Source organism: Lytechinus variegatus, chromosome 8 (assembly GCF_018143015.1).
Source record: "Lytechinus variegatus isolate NC3 chromosome 8, Lvar_3.0, whole genome shotgun sequence".
Lineage (NCBI taxonomy): Eukaryota > Metazoa > Echinodermata > Echinoidea > Temnopleuroida > Toxopneustidae > Lytechinus > Lytechinus variegatus.
Genome location: NC_054747.1, coordinates 16,092,624 through 16,108,026, shown reverse-complemented (window position 1 = coordinate 16,108,026; position 15,403 = coordinate 16,092,624). Strand labels below are relative to the sequence as shown.

At 35.4% G+C, this 15,403-nt stretch overlaps 1 protein-coding gene across 1 annotated transcript in view; it reads right to left on the bottom strand.

Moving 5' to 3' along the window:
* The window catches only part of LOC121419513, a 331,043-nt gene that overhangs the window by 95,662 nt on the left and 219,978 nt on the right, over nucleotides 1–15,403 (bottom strand). Inside the window, exons 125-140 of the mRNA XM_041613966.1 lie at nucleotides 14,925–15,023; nucleotides 14,327–14,467; nucleotides 13,596–13,736; nucleotides 12,666–12,764; nucleotides 11,978–12,130; nucleotides 11,013–11,150; nucleotides 9,951–10,049; nucleotides 9,401–9,559; nucleotides 8,940–9,077; nucleotides 8,136–8,234; nucleotides 6,929–7,099; nucleotides 5,907–6,050; nucleotides 4,757–4,855; nucleotides 4,341–4,496; nucleotides 3,105–3,137; nucleotides 1,810–1,842 (exon numbers count right to left, since the gene is read on the bottom strand). Coding sequence (XP_041469900.1) covers nucleotides 1,810–1,842; nucleotides 3,105–3,137; nucleotides 4,341–4,496; nucleotides 4,757–4,855; nucleotides 5,907–6,050; nucleotides 6,929–7,099; nucleotides 8,136–8,234; nucleotides 8,940–9,077; nucleotides 9,401–9,559; nucleotides 9,951–10,049; nucleotides 11,013–11,150; nucleotides 11,978–12,130; nucleotides 12,666–12,764; nucleotides 13,596–13,736; nucleotides 14,327–14,467; nucleotides 14,925–15,023 — 1,902 coding nt within the window. The remainder of the gene's footprint in view (nucleotides 1–1,809; nucleotides 1,843–3,104; nucleotides 3,138–4,340; nucleotides 4,497–4,756; nucleotides 4,856–5,906; nucleotides 6,051–6,928; nucleotides 7,100–8,135; nucleotides 8,235–8,939; nucleotides 9,078–9,400; nucleotides 9,560–9,950; nucleotides 10,050–11,012; nucleotides 11,151–11,977; nucleotides 12,131–12,665; nucleotides 12,765–13,595; nucleotides 13,737–14,326; nucleotides 14,468–14,924; nucleotides 15,024–15,403) is intronic.

The following is a 15,403-nucleotide window of genomic DNA, read 5'->3' as shown; positions in this document are numbered from 1 at the left end:
CTTTAGCAATTGGTCATTGGGTTCATTCATAGCATTGATTATTGTCTATAATCAGTCACAAAAATCCCACTTACAATCAATCGCTAATGCTACAGTCGTGTTTCCCCCCAAAACAGCCCTAAAACCACCCAAATGTTTAAACGGCTGTTTTCAACTCGCCGTACGGCCAACGAAGAGCAAATGTAACTGAGGTATTTAGCTTTATGTTACATCCCCATGACTGCAATATTAACTTGTTAAATTCATCTATTCAAATCAATGTTCCATTGTATGTCCGGGATAGCTTCACGTTTTTCCATGGGATCGGACCTTATTGATATTGTACATTGCATGTGCAAAATTACCCATATTTTAAAACTTACACAAAACTAGAGTAAACATTGAATAAACCAATCCGAGTGATCTTGTTTTCCTCACTTGTTTTTTTTTAGTATAACAATTTTAAATATCATATAACGTCAATATTAATTTGTTGAAACTTATTTTCATAACGTATTCTCAAGGTGTATGTACAATGAATTTCATATTGATGTATTTACTTTGGTTTTTCCAGGAAATCGTATTCTTCTGTGCAATACTCTGTATTTGTTGTAATACAGAGTAAAATCAAATACAGTAAAGAAGGTAGAAAAGGTACAAATAAAACAACAAAATAAACATACAAGAATATAACGAGACATATGTATTAAATGACAAAGATAGATTTTCATGTAAAATGAACAAAGTAGCATGAACACAACAAAACGTAAATACACGTAAACTTCCAATAACTGAAAAACAAAACATGTATGCAGTGAGCACAGAGGCACATGCTTATCAAACACAAAATGAGCGGGAAGCTAAAATTACAAATAAAGAATATAAAAACTGTATACAAGACAAAATACAAAGCAAGAAAGTAAAAAAAATATCAATATGTTTAAACCAACACAAAGATGTATAATTTAAATGCAGATACACAAGAAAGTATGACATATATACATTAGCATTGCAACTACTTTCAAGAATGACGGGAATCACAGGATTTTCAATACTTTTTGGCAGTGTATGTCTAAATATATTTAAACTCATTCCAGCATCACATTAAAATACTTGACAGAAATAATTGCCAAAAAGCATTGGTAATCCACAAATTGTTGCAATCCTTTTATAACTTGTCTGTGTTAGTATGTTAATAATGGTTATAGAGTGGGTTTTAGTGGTATTCAGTGCCAGTGCTTCAACTTCCAAAGTCAACAAAATTGTACACAATATCTCAAAAATGATATAGTATTCTCCATAAATATCTTTGTTCTCCATGGATGAAATATTTAAGAATTTCATATTTCTTTTCATCATTTATCTTGCATAAAATGTTCAGGTACGAGAACTGATTACACAAAGAATTCACTGCTAAATAACAGCAGACGTCAAACAAATAAGAAATAAATTTTACCTGACGTGGGGCCTCCTTTCAAAAAGACTTACAACTTAATAATGTAAATTTGACATTATTGTAACTTCCATGGAAACCTTGATATTAATTGGCTGCTTTCCCTATTAACATGGTAGTTGCCATAATGGCAAAGTTACCATGGCTTTAACTCTTTATAAAATGGGCCCCATTATGTAAAGTCATACAATTTCATCATCATTTATAATTTTGATGCATTGGATTTTAAATAAGAGGTAACAAGGCTTGAAATAATCAATTTTGAGATCGTTTTGAAAATGATTCTTTTGAGACATTTCCAGTGTACAATAATGCAATGACATTAGGAGAGTGAGCATATACACATCTTGCTTGAATGAAAAGGGAAAGGGTTTTACCTGATGACTCTATCGTTTCCGTAAACGCTTCTTCTAGTCAATGTGAACGCAAGGGGAGAAACCAAGATGAGGGATGTAAAGAAAATGAGGTTAGCAATGGGTGAATGATTTTCACGGATTGGTTTGGGATTTTTATCACAGGGGGTTATGGAGGCACTAATAAATATGGATGAAGAAAAACACAAATATTCTGTAATGCTTCAGGAAGTCCAACAAAATCGACTCTAGACCGATTAAAGCTATTACATTGTTTTGAATGGCATATGATCAGTCAAATTTAAGAAGGTTTCATAGCATAAAGTTTCTATAGCATAAACCAAGAGTTCAAAGGGATTTATACATGGAAATGATGAATTTGATAATTTAACTGACAGGTGTGATGGCCTGGTGAATATTTTAAGCACATTCATAATTGCATTAAATATAAATGCAAACAATTTTGAAATTTGGGAGGTTTAGCACGAAATTAATTTGCATGATTTATATGGAAATATTCCTGACTTTTACCACTTAAGAATCCCTTTTTTTGTGGGGGCCAAGAAATGAAGATGACAGCATTGCTTGACTTTGGTGTATAGAAATATGGAAATGAAAGGAAAATTATGGACTGAATGGGCTGAACTATAAACGTAAATGTTTCTATGAGTAAAGAATGATGAAAAACAAATTTGAAGTAAATCTAATACAACACCTACATGTAGTACAGTGAATTTGTAATCAATAAAATCCCATCTTACAAACTATGAGACATGTTCTTTAGCTTACAGCTTAGTGTCCTCTTGTAATGCAGCATTCAGAGTAAAGGCAATGCAAGCTCTCATTCAAAAGGGCCCTAAAATGGTCGGGGGGATTATTTCAACTAATCACAAGTGCATATCAGACAATATGGAAGAAGATTTAACTGAGGGTTACCAACTGTAAATTTAATTCCACCAAATCTAACAATTTAACACTTTGGAACAGATAAATTACCAAAAAGAACAAATGTAACTCTCACATTCATAAAGACCTATATAAACTTGACAAATAGAGCTGCATTCATCGAACTAAATTTTTACTTCTCTCATCTCGACTATTCAAGCTTGCATTAGAGAAACATTGGGGTAGGAATCATGAGTTGCAATCACTTACGGCACTTCCATATATATACATGCAACGTATATTTCTTTGTGTGGACATAAATAAGTTAATTGCCAAAATTTAGTCTACACCCATTTTGTCTACTGTGTCCCACTAATAATCCAATTATCTCTCTTGTTTTGCTTTTTTTTGGGGGGAGTGAATGTGAACTTTACCTGATGAGCTGATGGAGTATGCAAACTCATTGTCTACCAAAATAGTCAGGTGACACAAGTCAGGTGACACACATTAAGGTCAAAGGTCAATGAGGGTGGTGATGGAGGTGGTGAAGGTGATGAACATTTCCCAGAGGGAGGGAAATCAGGTGATGGAAGGGCAGCAAATAAACCAAGCCAAAAACCCAACAGATGAAACAGGAAAATGAACATAGAAACATGTTTTAAATCATAGGTTTGGGGGTAAAACAGAAAATACAAAAGCAAATGAAATATTTTTAAAAATAAATTACAACATGATAAATAATCATAGGATAAAGGGTGAAAACAAATAAAAAAGAAAATTCCAATGCAAATCAAATATTTGGGATACAATAATCCATAAAAAATGCAACATGATTAAAAAAGCAATTGTAAATTGTGAAAAAAGACAAAACCTGATAGCTCTTCATACACGACAGAGTAAAATGAGAAATAATACACTCTTTTACTTCATACAAAGCCAACTGAGAGCGAAAGAGAAACAAATTATTTTCATAACGCAATTTAGCTTCCGAGTCATTACTTCCTAATGTGACTGTGGGAATGCTTAAAAGATAGTTAAAAGAGCGATTAGCATTTCATACGGGCATGGTATCACATATTAAACTTAAAAGGTTTTGCAGTGGGGTGGATGTGCTTCATGGAGGCAATGCTATGGTGTAGAGGATACCATTTTTGTTGTTTTAATGAAAGGGGGTGTATGGAAACATTTCATTACATATATATGACTTTTGCAAAAGTCAATTTTATGAGGCAATAAAATTTGTAAAAGCTATCACGGGAAATTGATGTAATTCTTTTTTTCTTAATCAAAGTCTATGATAATCAGATTTCATGCAATAATATTGAGAAACTTTGCAAAATTAGAATGACTTCATGGACTGAAATACAAAGCATTCAGATCAATACACCTATACTTATACGATATCAAGATTCAATTTTACGCAAAGATCCCTACTTAGGCATTTTACTTGGAAATCCGTAAATTAATTGTTAAAGTGCATTCTTCAACAAACACACAACAAGCCTTCACACACACAAGCACGAATAAGTCATCGGTATATATACCCAATTGGTATCAGTTTTTTCTGCGAATAAATATAACAGCAATTACATAATGGGAATTGTGTTGGTTCCACAAGGCGCTATCTTAGGACTTGGACTATTCACATTACTACTGGTATGGTTACTTACCTGCCCTACTCGGAGCAATGCGGTTACCACTGGGATCATACCAGACAGGGAGTGGTGCATCTGGACCTTCACTTTCGCACAAGAAACTGACACTATCACCAACAGAGGGCGTTAGTTCCTGGTCTGGTGTTATTGTGATGTTGTAGAACACTTCAACTAGTGACAAAATAAAGGAAAAATACAGATTTTTGTTTTAACTTTAATTCCAGCTTGCACTTGTTGTTAATGCAATTTAAAAGAATTTACATTTTTCCTTTTACATGATAATGGAAATAACAAACATATTAACAATAAGGTAAGACTTAGCAATCGTAAGTGGCAGAAAAGTATAAATAGGAAAGGCAAGGTATAGAGCTATGGAGATGTTGCAAATTCCTAATTGGAAGAAGATATTTAGAAAGACAGAGAAATCTTACCTTCTATTTCACAGAACTCTCCTTCAAAACCTTGCTTGCACACACACTGACTTCTTACGCAGTCACCTCTGTTCTGACATGGCTGCTCGCAGGTTGATGCTAAAGACATAGGGGTCATATCAAGGAACTTTGTCAGAATTTCAAGATATCAATGTAAACAATAAGTAGTGCTATCAAGTGCCTCATGCTTGAGAAATTTTTGTTATTGCTCCACTTCCTATAGATTGCAATAAGGGAAATAATTTTAGCGATTTGATGCTAAAATTAATGATTCAAATAAAAGGGACTTTATCAATATTTCAAATTATCTAAATTAACTTACACCTATAGCTACATGTTTGAAAAGAATAAACTTGATAAAATATCAGCTTGGACCCTTGCAGCATCCAAATAGATACAGATGCACATGACAGAAATTATTTGTTATTATGCTATAAATGCCTAATTCAAATCGGGAAAATATGAATCTCTCCATATTTTTCACAGAGTAAGAGAAGTTTATCTTCACTGCATCTAGAAACTACATGGGTTTTGAATTATCTGTGGGCCTCTCCTAAACTTTCGCAGGCTGGACTACTTTATATATTTGCTGGATTTTAAAATAGCTTCCTGACATAGCAACAAAATTTAAAAGTATCCCAGCATGCTCAAAGGTCTGTTGGACCATAGAATGATGAAATGAAAGAAAAAACTTGATAAAATATCAGCTTGGACCCTTGCAGCATCCAAATAGATAACAGATGCACATGAAAGAAATTGTTTGTTATTATGCTATAAATGCGTAATTCAAATTGGGACAATATGAATCTCTCCATATTTTTCACAGAGTAAGAGAAGTTTACCTTCACTGCATCTATAAACTACATGGGTTTTGAATTATCTGTGGGCCTCTCCTAAACTTTCGCAGGCTGGACTACTTTATATATTTGCTGGATTTTAAAATAGCTTCCTGACATAGCAACAAAATTTAAAAGTATCCCAGCATGCTCTTGGACCATAGAATGATGAAATATAAAACTACTCTTACCTTTCAATGGCAATTTCACCCAAAATGTTGGTTTTGCTCCTTTGGTACATAAACCCGCTAACTACATTTTTTGTTTCTCCAAAGCAGTCTTCATAGATAAATTTCATTTCTTAAATATCTTACGTGGTATGTTGAGAGGATAGAGGCTCGTCAATGGTCCAGCCGTACAAGCATACATTCCAACCATCTCTTCTGAGACACTACTAACAGTCAGCTGGGTCATCAAGGGCGTCAGCTGCACAGCATGGATGGGAGGCCGTGATGGATCTACAAGAAATGCACAAGAATGTTCATATTATAGTATTGGTATATGGTCACATCTAATAATGGAAAACATAATAATAACGATGATGAATTGCCCAGGGTACCAAGTTAAAGCAACCTTTCATTGACAAATCATGGGGAAATCAAGGCTTATCTCAGAACAGAGAAGCATTTCACTCTGCTGCATGCCTGAGGTGTTATGTAATAGACGCCGGCATGTCTGGGAGAGCAATAGTTAGTAGACTAATCCCAAGTAAATAGCGATCACGAGTTCGGTCAAATTTGTGCTGTCCTAACATTTATCGCATTAATTAGTCCGACAGGCGCTCATGACAGACAGATTATATTTTGCAAGTCAATTGGCCTTTTGCAAATGTCAGTGGCTGGGCCCTTTAAGAACCAATCACCCTATAAAAACAATGTTATGACCTTTCTCCATCTTAAATATGTGTTGGCCACTCGCCCATAGAGTGCAGAAATTGTTACCATAAATTCAGTGTTAAAGTACATCTGTGAAGAACAGAATCTCTAGAAAGATGGTAGCATGCACAGAATGTCAAAGATTGTTTGTGTTAAGTTCATTGTGAAAATACATGTGTGAACATTTAATAATCTCATCTAAAGTTTTGGTAACATTACCAACAAAAGAATTTGTGTAAGTTAACAAGAAGTGTACCAGTGAGTGTAAAAATTTAAAAAAAATTGTATCCATAGTTATTCGCAAAATACCATTTAAGTAAAATGGATCAGTGTAAATTTGGCGATAAAGTACATGTATGCAATTATACAAATATAACCTACATTTGCACTGTCTACAGAGTGCCATAGGTGTTTGTCTAGGTTAAGAGTTGAAGTAAAGTGTAAAGATGTATAAATCTTACCCAAGGTGTTGACGACTGGGAACATTTCATCATTTGGTCCATGCCATCTTGGGTTGGTGTAGAGTGGGTTGGGGCTGACCTGACATAGGAAGATGATCTCTTCACCAATATTCGGATCGCGATCCAACGAGGAGGTGATGGTGATGTTCACTCTAATTCCTTCTGGTCCAACTAAAAAAGGATTTTAAAAAATTACATCTTCATTATCATCATCCTCTCTAAAACCAGTAGTGACAGTGGGGCAAGTCACACCTTGGGGGTGTTTCACAAAGATTTTAAGTATGACTTTGAGTTGAAAGTAAATGCCTGGTTGTGTATGGTATAAAAGGAATGACCGCATTGGTCAGAGCATGCCAAGAGGCGGTCACTACTGCATATTATGATGGCGCGTTGTATGTTATGTATGCGTCGGTATTTAAGTGCAACTCTAAGTCATACTTTAAACTTTGTGAAACACCCCCTGGTTACCTTGTTGAAGCTGTTGCTCAATTCTGTATGTATTAGTTAATATACAAGCTTTCAAAAAAGAGTTATACGGTCATCCCATTGCTAATTCATATGTAGCTACATAAATTTTCCTGATATCACTGATTCAATTGGTTGTCATCACAATCTATGCTTATTTTGTATTCATATTTTTATTTGTAGGACGATTCTGCAATGTGTCCAACCCGTTTCAGTTTGCCTTAAGGCAACCGCACACCTTACGATTGGTCTGCGACTCAATTTTGGAATAAAACGTAGTAGAATTTGATGCTAAAATTGAGACTTGGAATATCTTACTGTGTAATGTTCAAATCTGTGACCTTAGAATAAAAGCAAATTTAATATCTAGTCATAATGACGTCATAGCAGTCGTACAATTGGCTACAATTTGAGACTAATTTGGCCTTTGCTCCAAAATAAAGGCTTGCAACCTTTCAAAATGGTTATATTAATATTCTTTCAATTAATTTTAACCTCAAATAAAATGATACGTTCCATTCACATTTTCAGAAAATGAGTAAAAAACGATTTGTTCCAGAATTGGATCACGAACAGTCATAAGGTGTGCTGTGGCCTTTACGAAATTTATAAATTCAGGATAAGAATCATCTTGCCTAGTCAATAAAGGTCTGTGTATTTCAAAAGCTCGCCATTTCATACATGAATCTTGTTCAAAAGATTAGAAGGAATGAAATTCATCCTGAAAGTAGTAGTTCCTTACCTGGTATTTCACAAGACATTCCTGCAAATCCGATTGGACAGAGGCAGGCTCCATTGTCACACGTTCCACCATTGGTACAGATGTCTTCACACTCTCCACCTGCAATAATGAAAATATAATAATATTAGTGATAATAACAAAAATAATAATGTGAATTTAAAAGCGCCAAATCCACTCTGTAAAGTGATCAAGATACATGTAGATACAGAATCATAAAGTAAATAAAAATACAATTCTCATGCCTTCAGAAGCAAAGGATCTTTCCATCCAAGTTTTTAAAACTTTTGGAAACAAAAGGGAACTAGATGCCAAATAGCATAGATACCTATATACTTGGTATGTAATAAGTAATAAAAAATTGCATAAGGGATGAAACAAATCAAGGACTACTTACTGATTTGCTATACATATGGATAGTGTTGAACTTCACTTAAACCTGTACGGGACATCATTATCAGTATGTAGAAACATTAATGGGTAAAAATATCTTGCGTGCATTGGTATAACTTTTGTACACAGAGATTCTTTTCTGACATCCCAATGTTCTGACTGTCATATAAAGTTTTTAGCTTGCACATCATATTTCACTAAAGGAGCCCCGAAAAGGTTGTGCCACTCCTAACTATAATTTAGTGAAAAATCAATGAAGGGACCTCCTGGGCAGCATTTCATTTGACTGAAAGTCCTTCATTTCCACTGATAGGGTTATAAGCTACTAAAATCCATTCATCTGATTGGCTTAGAGGAATTTTGCCAGAGAATAACACAAACAAAATCCTTGTGAAAACACTCCCCAACACTTACTCCTGGGGATGAGGACAAAAGAAGATTCCAGGGGACCCACTCTGCAGGTGTATTCTCCTGCATCCTCTACCAGCAGCTCATTGATGCTGAGACGGTTAGACTTCCTGGTGCTGCGAGTATTGATGTGCTTACTTCCTCCTGTGGGAATAGGGGAATAAAAAGAATATGAGAAAAGTTTTTCTTACACAATCACAAAAATTTCCACGTTTTTGGTAAGGTTGCGTCGTGCTGCTTCAGTATAACAGCGCCAGCCACAACGACAAACTTGCAGCCTACCGAGCGAAAGCTTTCCAAGAACAGGAAAAATGTTTGTGATTGTGTAAAAAAGAATGTTTTCTCATGTCTACACACTAATAAGATTAACCTTTTCAGTGAAATAATAATAATTTTTAATATAGTGATAGTAATAATAATAATAACCATCATTTATGTTGTCTCGGTGAACATCATCATTAGCTTACCTCTTCCGACCGACCTTATGACCTCTCCATCAGGACCAATCCACTGTGGATTGACCTCGTTGGTGTTGCCCCGAATTTCACACAGGATCTTGGTGTTGATTCCCACCAGGAATTGGTTATTACGCTGGATGCGGATTCGAAGCTGGTAGTCATTTGTAACTATCAATAAAAAGATATAAGAGCTTATGACATATACAATGAGCAACATCTTTCTTATATCACATGAACCGTTATACTACTCAACTAATTTTTGGAAAACTTTTCAATGTTATATTTCTATATGCTAGTAAGGCATAAAAATGACCACCAAATTCATATTTTGGGATCTTTATTAATGGCATCTTCATGATACTCTTTTGTTTAAACCATACTAATAGCTTTAAAAAAATTCAGCAACTCATCTACATAATGTGCATATTAAACTGGAGATACACCATTAACACAACTTTAAATTATTTTAAACAAGAGGTCAGATGGAAAGCAATTGAAAGTGCCCAATTACCTCCCTTTTCCCCATTATTTTCCCTTCAGCATACAAGTTGAAACTCACCAATATTCTGGCAGAACACACCATCGAAACCGTCCAAACAGTTGCATCTTCCCTCCACGCATGTCCCTCCATTAGAGCAGGGGACAATACACTCAGGTCCTGGAAATAGAAACCATTCAATGGTAAATTGTAGATGGGTCTACAGCCAATGGCCCGAATTCTGAACTCAGGTTTAACTTAGACCAAGGTCTAACTCTGTGCTAAAATTATGGGAAGCCAAATATAAAAAAAATTCTGTTAACAGTGTATATTTCTTATGTTTACTAAAAATATTTAATTTTGCTTTCATAACAGAGAAAAATAGTTCAGTTATCATTCGCAGATAATTATGAACAATTCGGGTTTCATAGGAGTTAATTAATATAATGTTTACTGTTAGGGATTTGTGGCCCAATTGGCTATCCATAGTCATATCACAACTTTAAACCAGAGTTTAATTCAAACCCGACTTCAGAATACGGGCCAATACGTCTCCTTTCTGTAGGTTTCAAAGATATCAGTGTGACTTAGAGTGATGCTTAAATGCTGACACACATGACATGTGACGCGCAATCTTATGGACTAATAGGCAGTAGTGTGCGCCCTCTTAGAATGATTTGACCACTGCAGCGATACCTTCTTTACTGCACACATTTGGGAATTTAAGTGTAATTTTAAGTCACACTTAATTCTTTGTGACACACCACTTTGGTCTTATCCTAGTTTATCAATTTTGTCAACTAACCATTTGGTTTAACTGCGGATGAAATTTTTCAGTTTTGTTGCACCCATTTTCCTCCATTAGAACAAGGGACAATACACTCTGGTCTAAAAAAGGGGAGCATTAAAGGGTAAATTGTAGACTGGCTGAAATCTCCTTCATTCATTTTCTAGTAGGTCTCTTACCAGGTCTCATCCTAATTTGTCAAGTTTGGTCTAACTGCCATTCAGTATTGCTAATTTCGTAGAGTACATTTTCTGTAGCTACAGGGTCATGTATCCAACAGCATACAAACAAGCTCTAGACTACCAGTTTTCTTATATAGATGGTTTTGCTACCATGGCTATGGTATTAATCAATACCTGACACAGAAAGCAAATAGTCAGCCCTGTTCATTCCAACCACACAGCTGTAACGGCCAGCATCCCCAGACTCCGCTGATACAATCGTCAAGGCTGTCTCGGTATTAGACTCCACATCAGAGAAGATTCTTTGACCAGCTGCACAGAGATAGAAAGGTCAATCAAATGGAAGGTCATGGCTGAAGATATACTGTAGTTTTTTTAATTGCATGAAATACATGTAATATAAGAATATTTAGCTTATATATGTATATATATACATGTATACTGTATATTGCTTGTGTGATACCTAGGTACTTTACAGATATATCATTACCCCGGTGGATTCTGGATTACCCACATACAGTGTATGCACAATCTCCACTCCCTGAGGAGTATTCCTGTAATGAGAAATGAGAAGTCAAGATGCCCTAATTGTTAAGCCAACTATATTGACTTTTACATTCTCCCTGTACCATTCACAAACTGGGTGAAGAGAGGAGAATGGGAATTTACGCCTTACTAAAGAAGGCTCATGCATTGTTGTACTTCAAACATGTGGCCCTCTGATTACAAGGTGATAGTCAGAACTGCTACACCACAATTCTTCATTGTGGAGGATATACATGTAACACACATTTCTACCATTATTGCACTATGGTCTTTCTCATATTCATCAGGTCGCAATATATTCCATATGGTTGTGAAGTACCATGGTTGACTCTTTTACCACTGATATTACATGTATTTGAGGACGAACATAACAGTGATTGCTCTTCAGATACTTATATTGAATGCTGATATCAACATTGAACTCTAGAAAGTGAAATTTGTTCCACAGAATTCATATAAAAACCTACATAACTTGCTGGTTTTCCTGGTAAAAATTTGAAGGAAAAACAATACATTTTTAACGTTAAATGTTTTTACCAATCAATAAAAATAGGTAATATTGCTATAGACATTCATAACTGTGGATAGCTTACTCTGTATTCCAGCAATAGGTTGGTTATCAGGTCCCAGCCATGTTGGTATCCCCTGTCCTTCCTCAGATACTCTACAAATCAAGGTTAGATCATCACCAATCTCTGGTTTCTCTCTAGGTGGTCCTTGGATCTCAATGGAGAAAGGCCTTTTAACTGAAATAAAGATTAAATTATCCATGTATAGAACATTTGAATTAGATATTTATTGAAATTAAATATATTTCATTGTACAATTATAGCAATTAATATAAAAGCAAAATGACTGTGATATTAAATATGACAGAATTATTAGCAATGAGTGTACTTCAATCACAGTGAACAAACCTGTGGATAACACAACAAAATTTATTGTTTTCCAGCCTTTTTACAAAAGGTCTACCAAACAGCTACAAAAGGGCTTTAAAAAGGAAGAGATAAGGCTACAAAAGAGAGTGAAAACGGCAAGTCGCTCACTGTGAATAGAGATCTGAGCCCCTTTTAACCAAGACTTGTAGCAGGAATTTTGCTCAATACCCTTTTGCTTTAAACCAGTTTCCGAATAAACAGAATAATGGATGCTTATGTAAGTAGATGTGAAATTATTCTTGCCGTGAAATTGATAGACGTGACATTTTGTAACAACATCATACAGAAAAGAACATTGGGTCCTTCTTCCTGATAAATTGCTTTAGCCTGAAGAAAGACTCACCTCCAACTTGACAGAAGCTTCCATGGAACTCCTCTGTACATTCGCACATACCCCTCACACAAGAGCCTCCATTGATACAGGGCTGGCTGCAATGTGCAGCTACATGGTGTAAAATCAAATAAATCAGTTAAGGTTAATGTTTAATTATACCTTTCATACATGATTCTCGATTGATGCAGGGCTGACTGAAATGTGCAGCTACATGTACGAGGTGTACCAAACATCAGCTATGGGGATTGACTGTGATGGTTCATGTAATTGTCAATTCATACAGGGATGGCTGCAATATGCAGCTGCAAGGTGTACAAACAAATAAATCAGTAAAGGTTAATGGTTGTAACAGCTTTCACACAAGAGCCTCTATTGATACAGGGCTGGCTGCAATGTGCAGCTAAAAGGTGCACAAAAAGAAATTAGTTAAGGTGAATGATCATTATACCATTGAAACAAGATTGGTTGCAGAGTGTAGCTGCAAGCTATACCACCAATGTCGAGGTGAATGAATGAAAACCCCTCACACAAGAGCCCCAATGTTACAGGGCTGACTTCAATGTGCAGCTACAAGGTGTACATAAAAAGCACTAATGGTGACAGGTTATCATACTCATTTTCCAGAAAGATAGTAGTAAGCATGTCACACTTACATTCTATCACTATTTTTCCACTATTTGTACAACATTATCACATTAGCTTAACATTTTTCAATAACCCTATCTTAATATAGCTGTTTTTACTCATTTAATACAAATATTGGTATGTTCACAATTTATCACGATCAGTGACATTCTGCCATCTACTATAGTCTTAAGAAGCCATTGATCGAAGGCCAAAGTATTAAAAAGTACAAAACATTGTTCTTGATTGTGAAACAGAGTATATATTCTTAAATACATCTCTGTTTCCTTAGAGAACTTTAAAATTTCAACTTACGTTGAACCTGAACAGAGAATTCCGTAGTGACTGGCCCAACGTTGCAGACATATGGCCCAGCATCTGAAGGCTGCAGTTCATTGATGACAAGACGGGTTGCCTTACGATCCAGAGCAATGATGGTGTAGTGAGAATCACCACCTTTGAATAATCAAAGAAGAAAATTAGGATGGAAAATATTGTGAAGGATAATAATTTTGAAAAGGGGGGATAAGATTGGATTATCTGCAAAAAATTTTGTGATAACACATATACACAAAGATTTACCTGTAGATGTATCACAAAGAAATAAGTATAAAGCTAAAATTATGGTTAAATGCCCACCCACATTCAATATCTAATGCTTCATCTGAATGATTTAATGTGTGGTAGTACATGAAAAATCTGTGTGATTTGACAAATGTGGCCATATGCTGCATAACACAAGCAACTGAGAATTCTAGTGCCACTTTCAGTCAGACACATTCACCATGAATTTAAAAAATATCAGGAAAAACTTGAATTATATTTTGCATTTATACAGAGAGTGTACTGCAATACTTAGCTTCATTTTTTGAAGTCTCAGCTTCTTTCTAACAAATAACACACAAAAATAGTCGACAATTTTCAATTAACAACTTCTCAACAACTTTGCATTTAAAGGTGATACAAAAAAGAGCATAGATGGGTCTATGATATTTCCCTGTGAGCCATACCAAAACAGATCAACATAATACATAAAATAAACATACTTGGGTCTATGATGTTTCCCTGAGGGTCATACCAGACTGGATTCTGGTAGGGTGCAGTGTGATCAACTTCACAAACGAAGCTGACACTGTCACCTGTCTGGGGCAAAGCTGGTCGAGTCTGATCGATTGATATCACAAAATCTAAAATGAAAATGAGAAGAATAAAACGATGAACAAAATCTTCTTCATGTCCAGTGGGCTAATGTTGAATAATAATTACTAACTCTGTATGATGAATCAATGTCATATTCAATGTGACATATTTCTTGGCAAAATATCTTCCAAAATTATGACTGTAGAATGAATGCATCAAAAGATGACTCACACAAATCACATCTCGGGTAAATGTGCTGAGGATAATATCTTTTTTACATTTAAAAAAATTTCAACATCAACTACTTGCTATCCTTTCCAATGAGAAACCTATTGTATGCTACATTTTGTATTACATAGTTCATAAAAGTGATATCCTCCTAATCGACAGTGGTTCAGTGCAAATCATTGTAACGGAAAGTGTAAATTGATCGGGGCTTTACATTCATCTGAAGAACAGACAGTTTAAGATGTTGGCATTGAGAGTGATATACAATGTACTTACTTGGTGTTTCACACTGCTCTCCTGTGAAGCCTGGAAGACATTCACAAACTCCCTCCACACAGCGTCCTCCATACAGACAAGGTTGATCACAAGACAAGGCTGGAAAAAATATAAACACATCAGGGTTATGATATCATAGTTCATTCCATTTTGTTTCATCCCATGGCAAAACAGACTCAGCAAGATGAAAACCTTTTTGTGCTACATGTAAGGTAAACCTTACTGCTATTCTCCAAGCAGCGTTGTGCTACACTAGTCCAGTCTTGCCTCAAAGACAGTGATATGATCTTGTATCATAGTCCCTGGTCTTTGGGCCCTTGGCCGTGGTCTCTAAAAGTTAAGCCTTTGCCTTGAATTTAGCCTTGAATGTCTAGTCCTTACTCTCGTGACATCAATTTATCATGGCTTGAGAGGTTCATAAAAATGAAATATAATTGGAGAAAATGTTCATGACAATATTGTGCAACATTTCAAAGTTT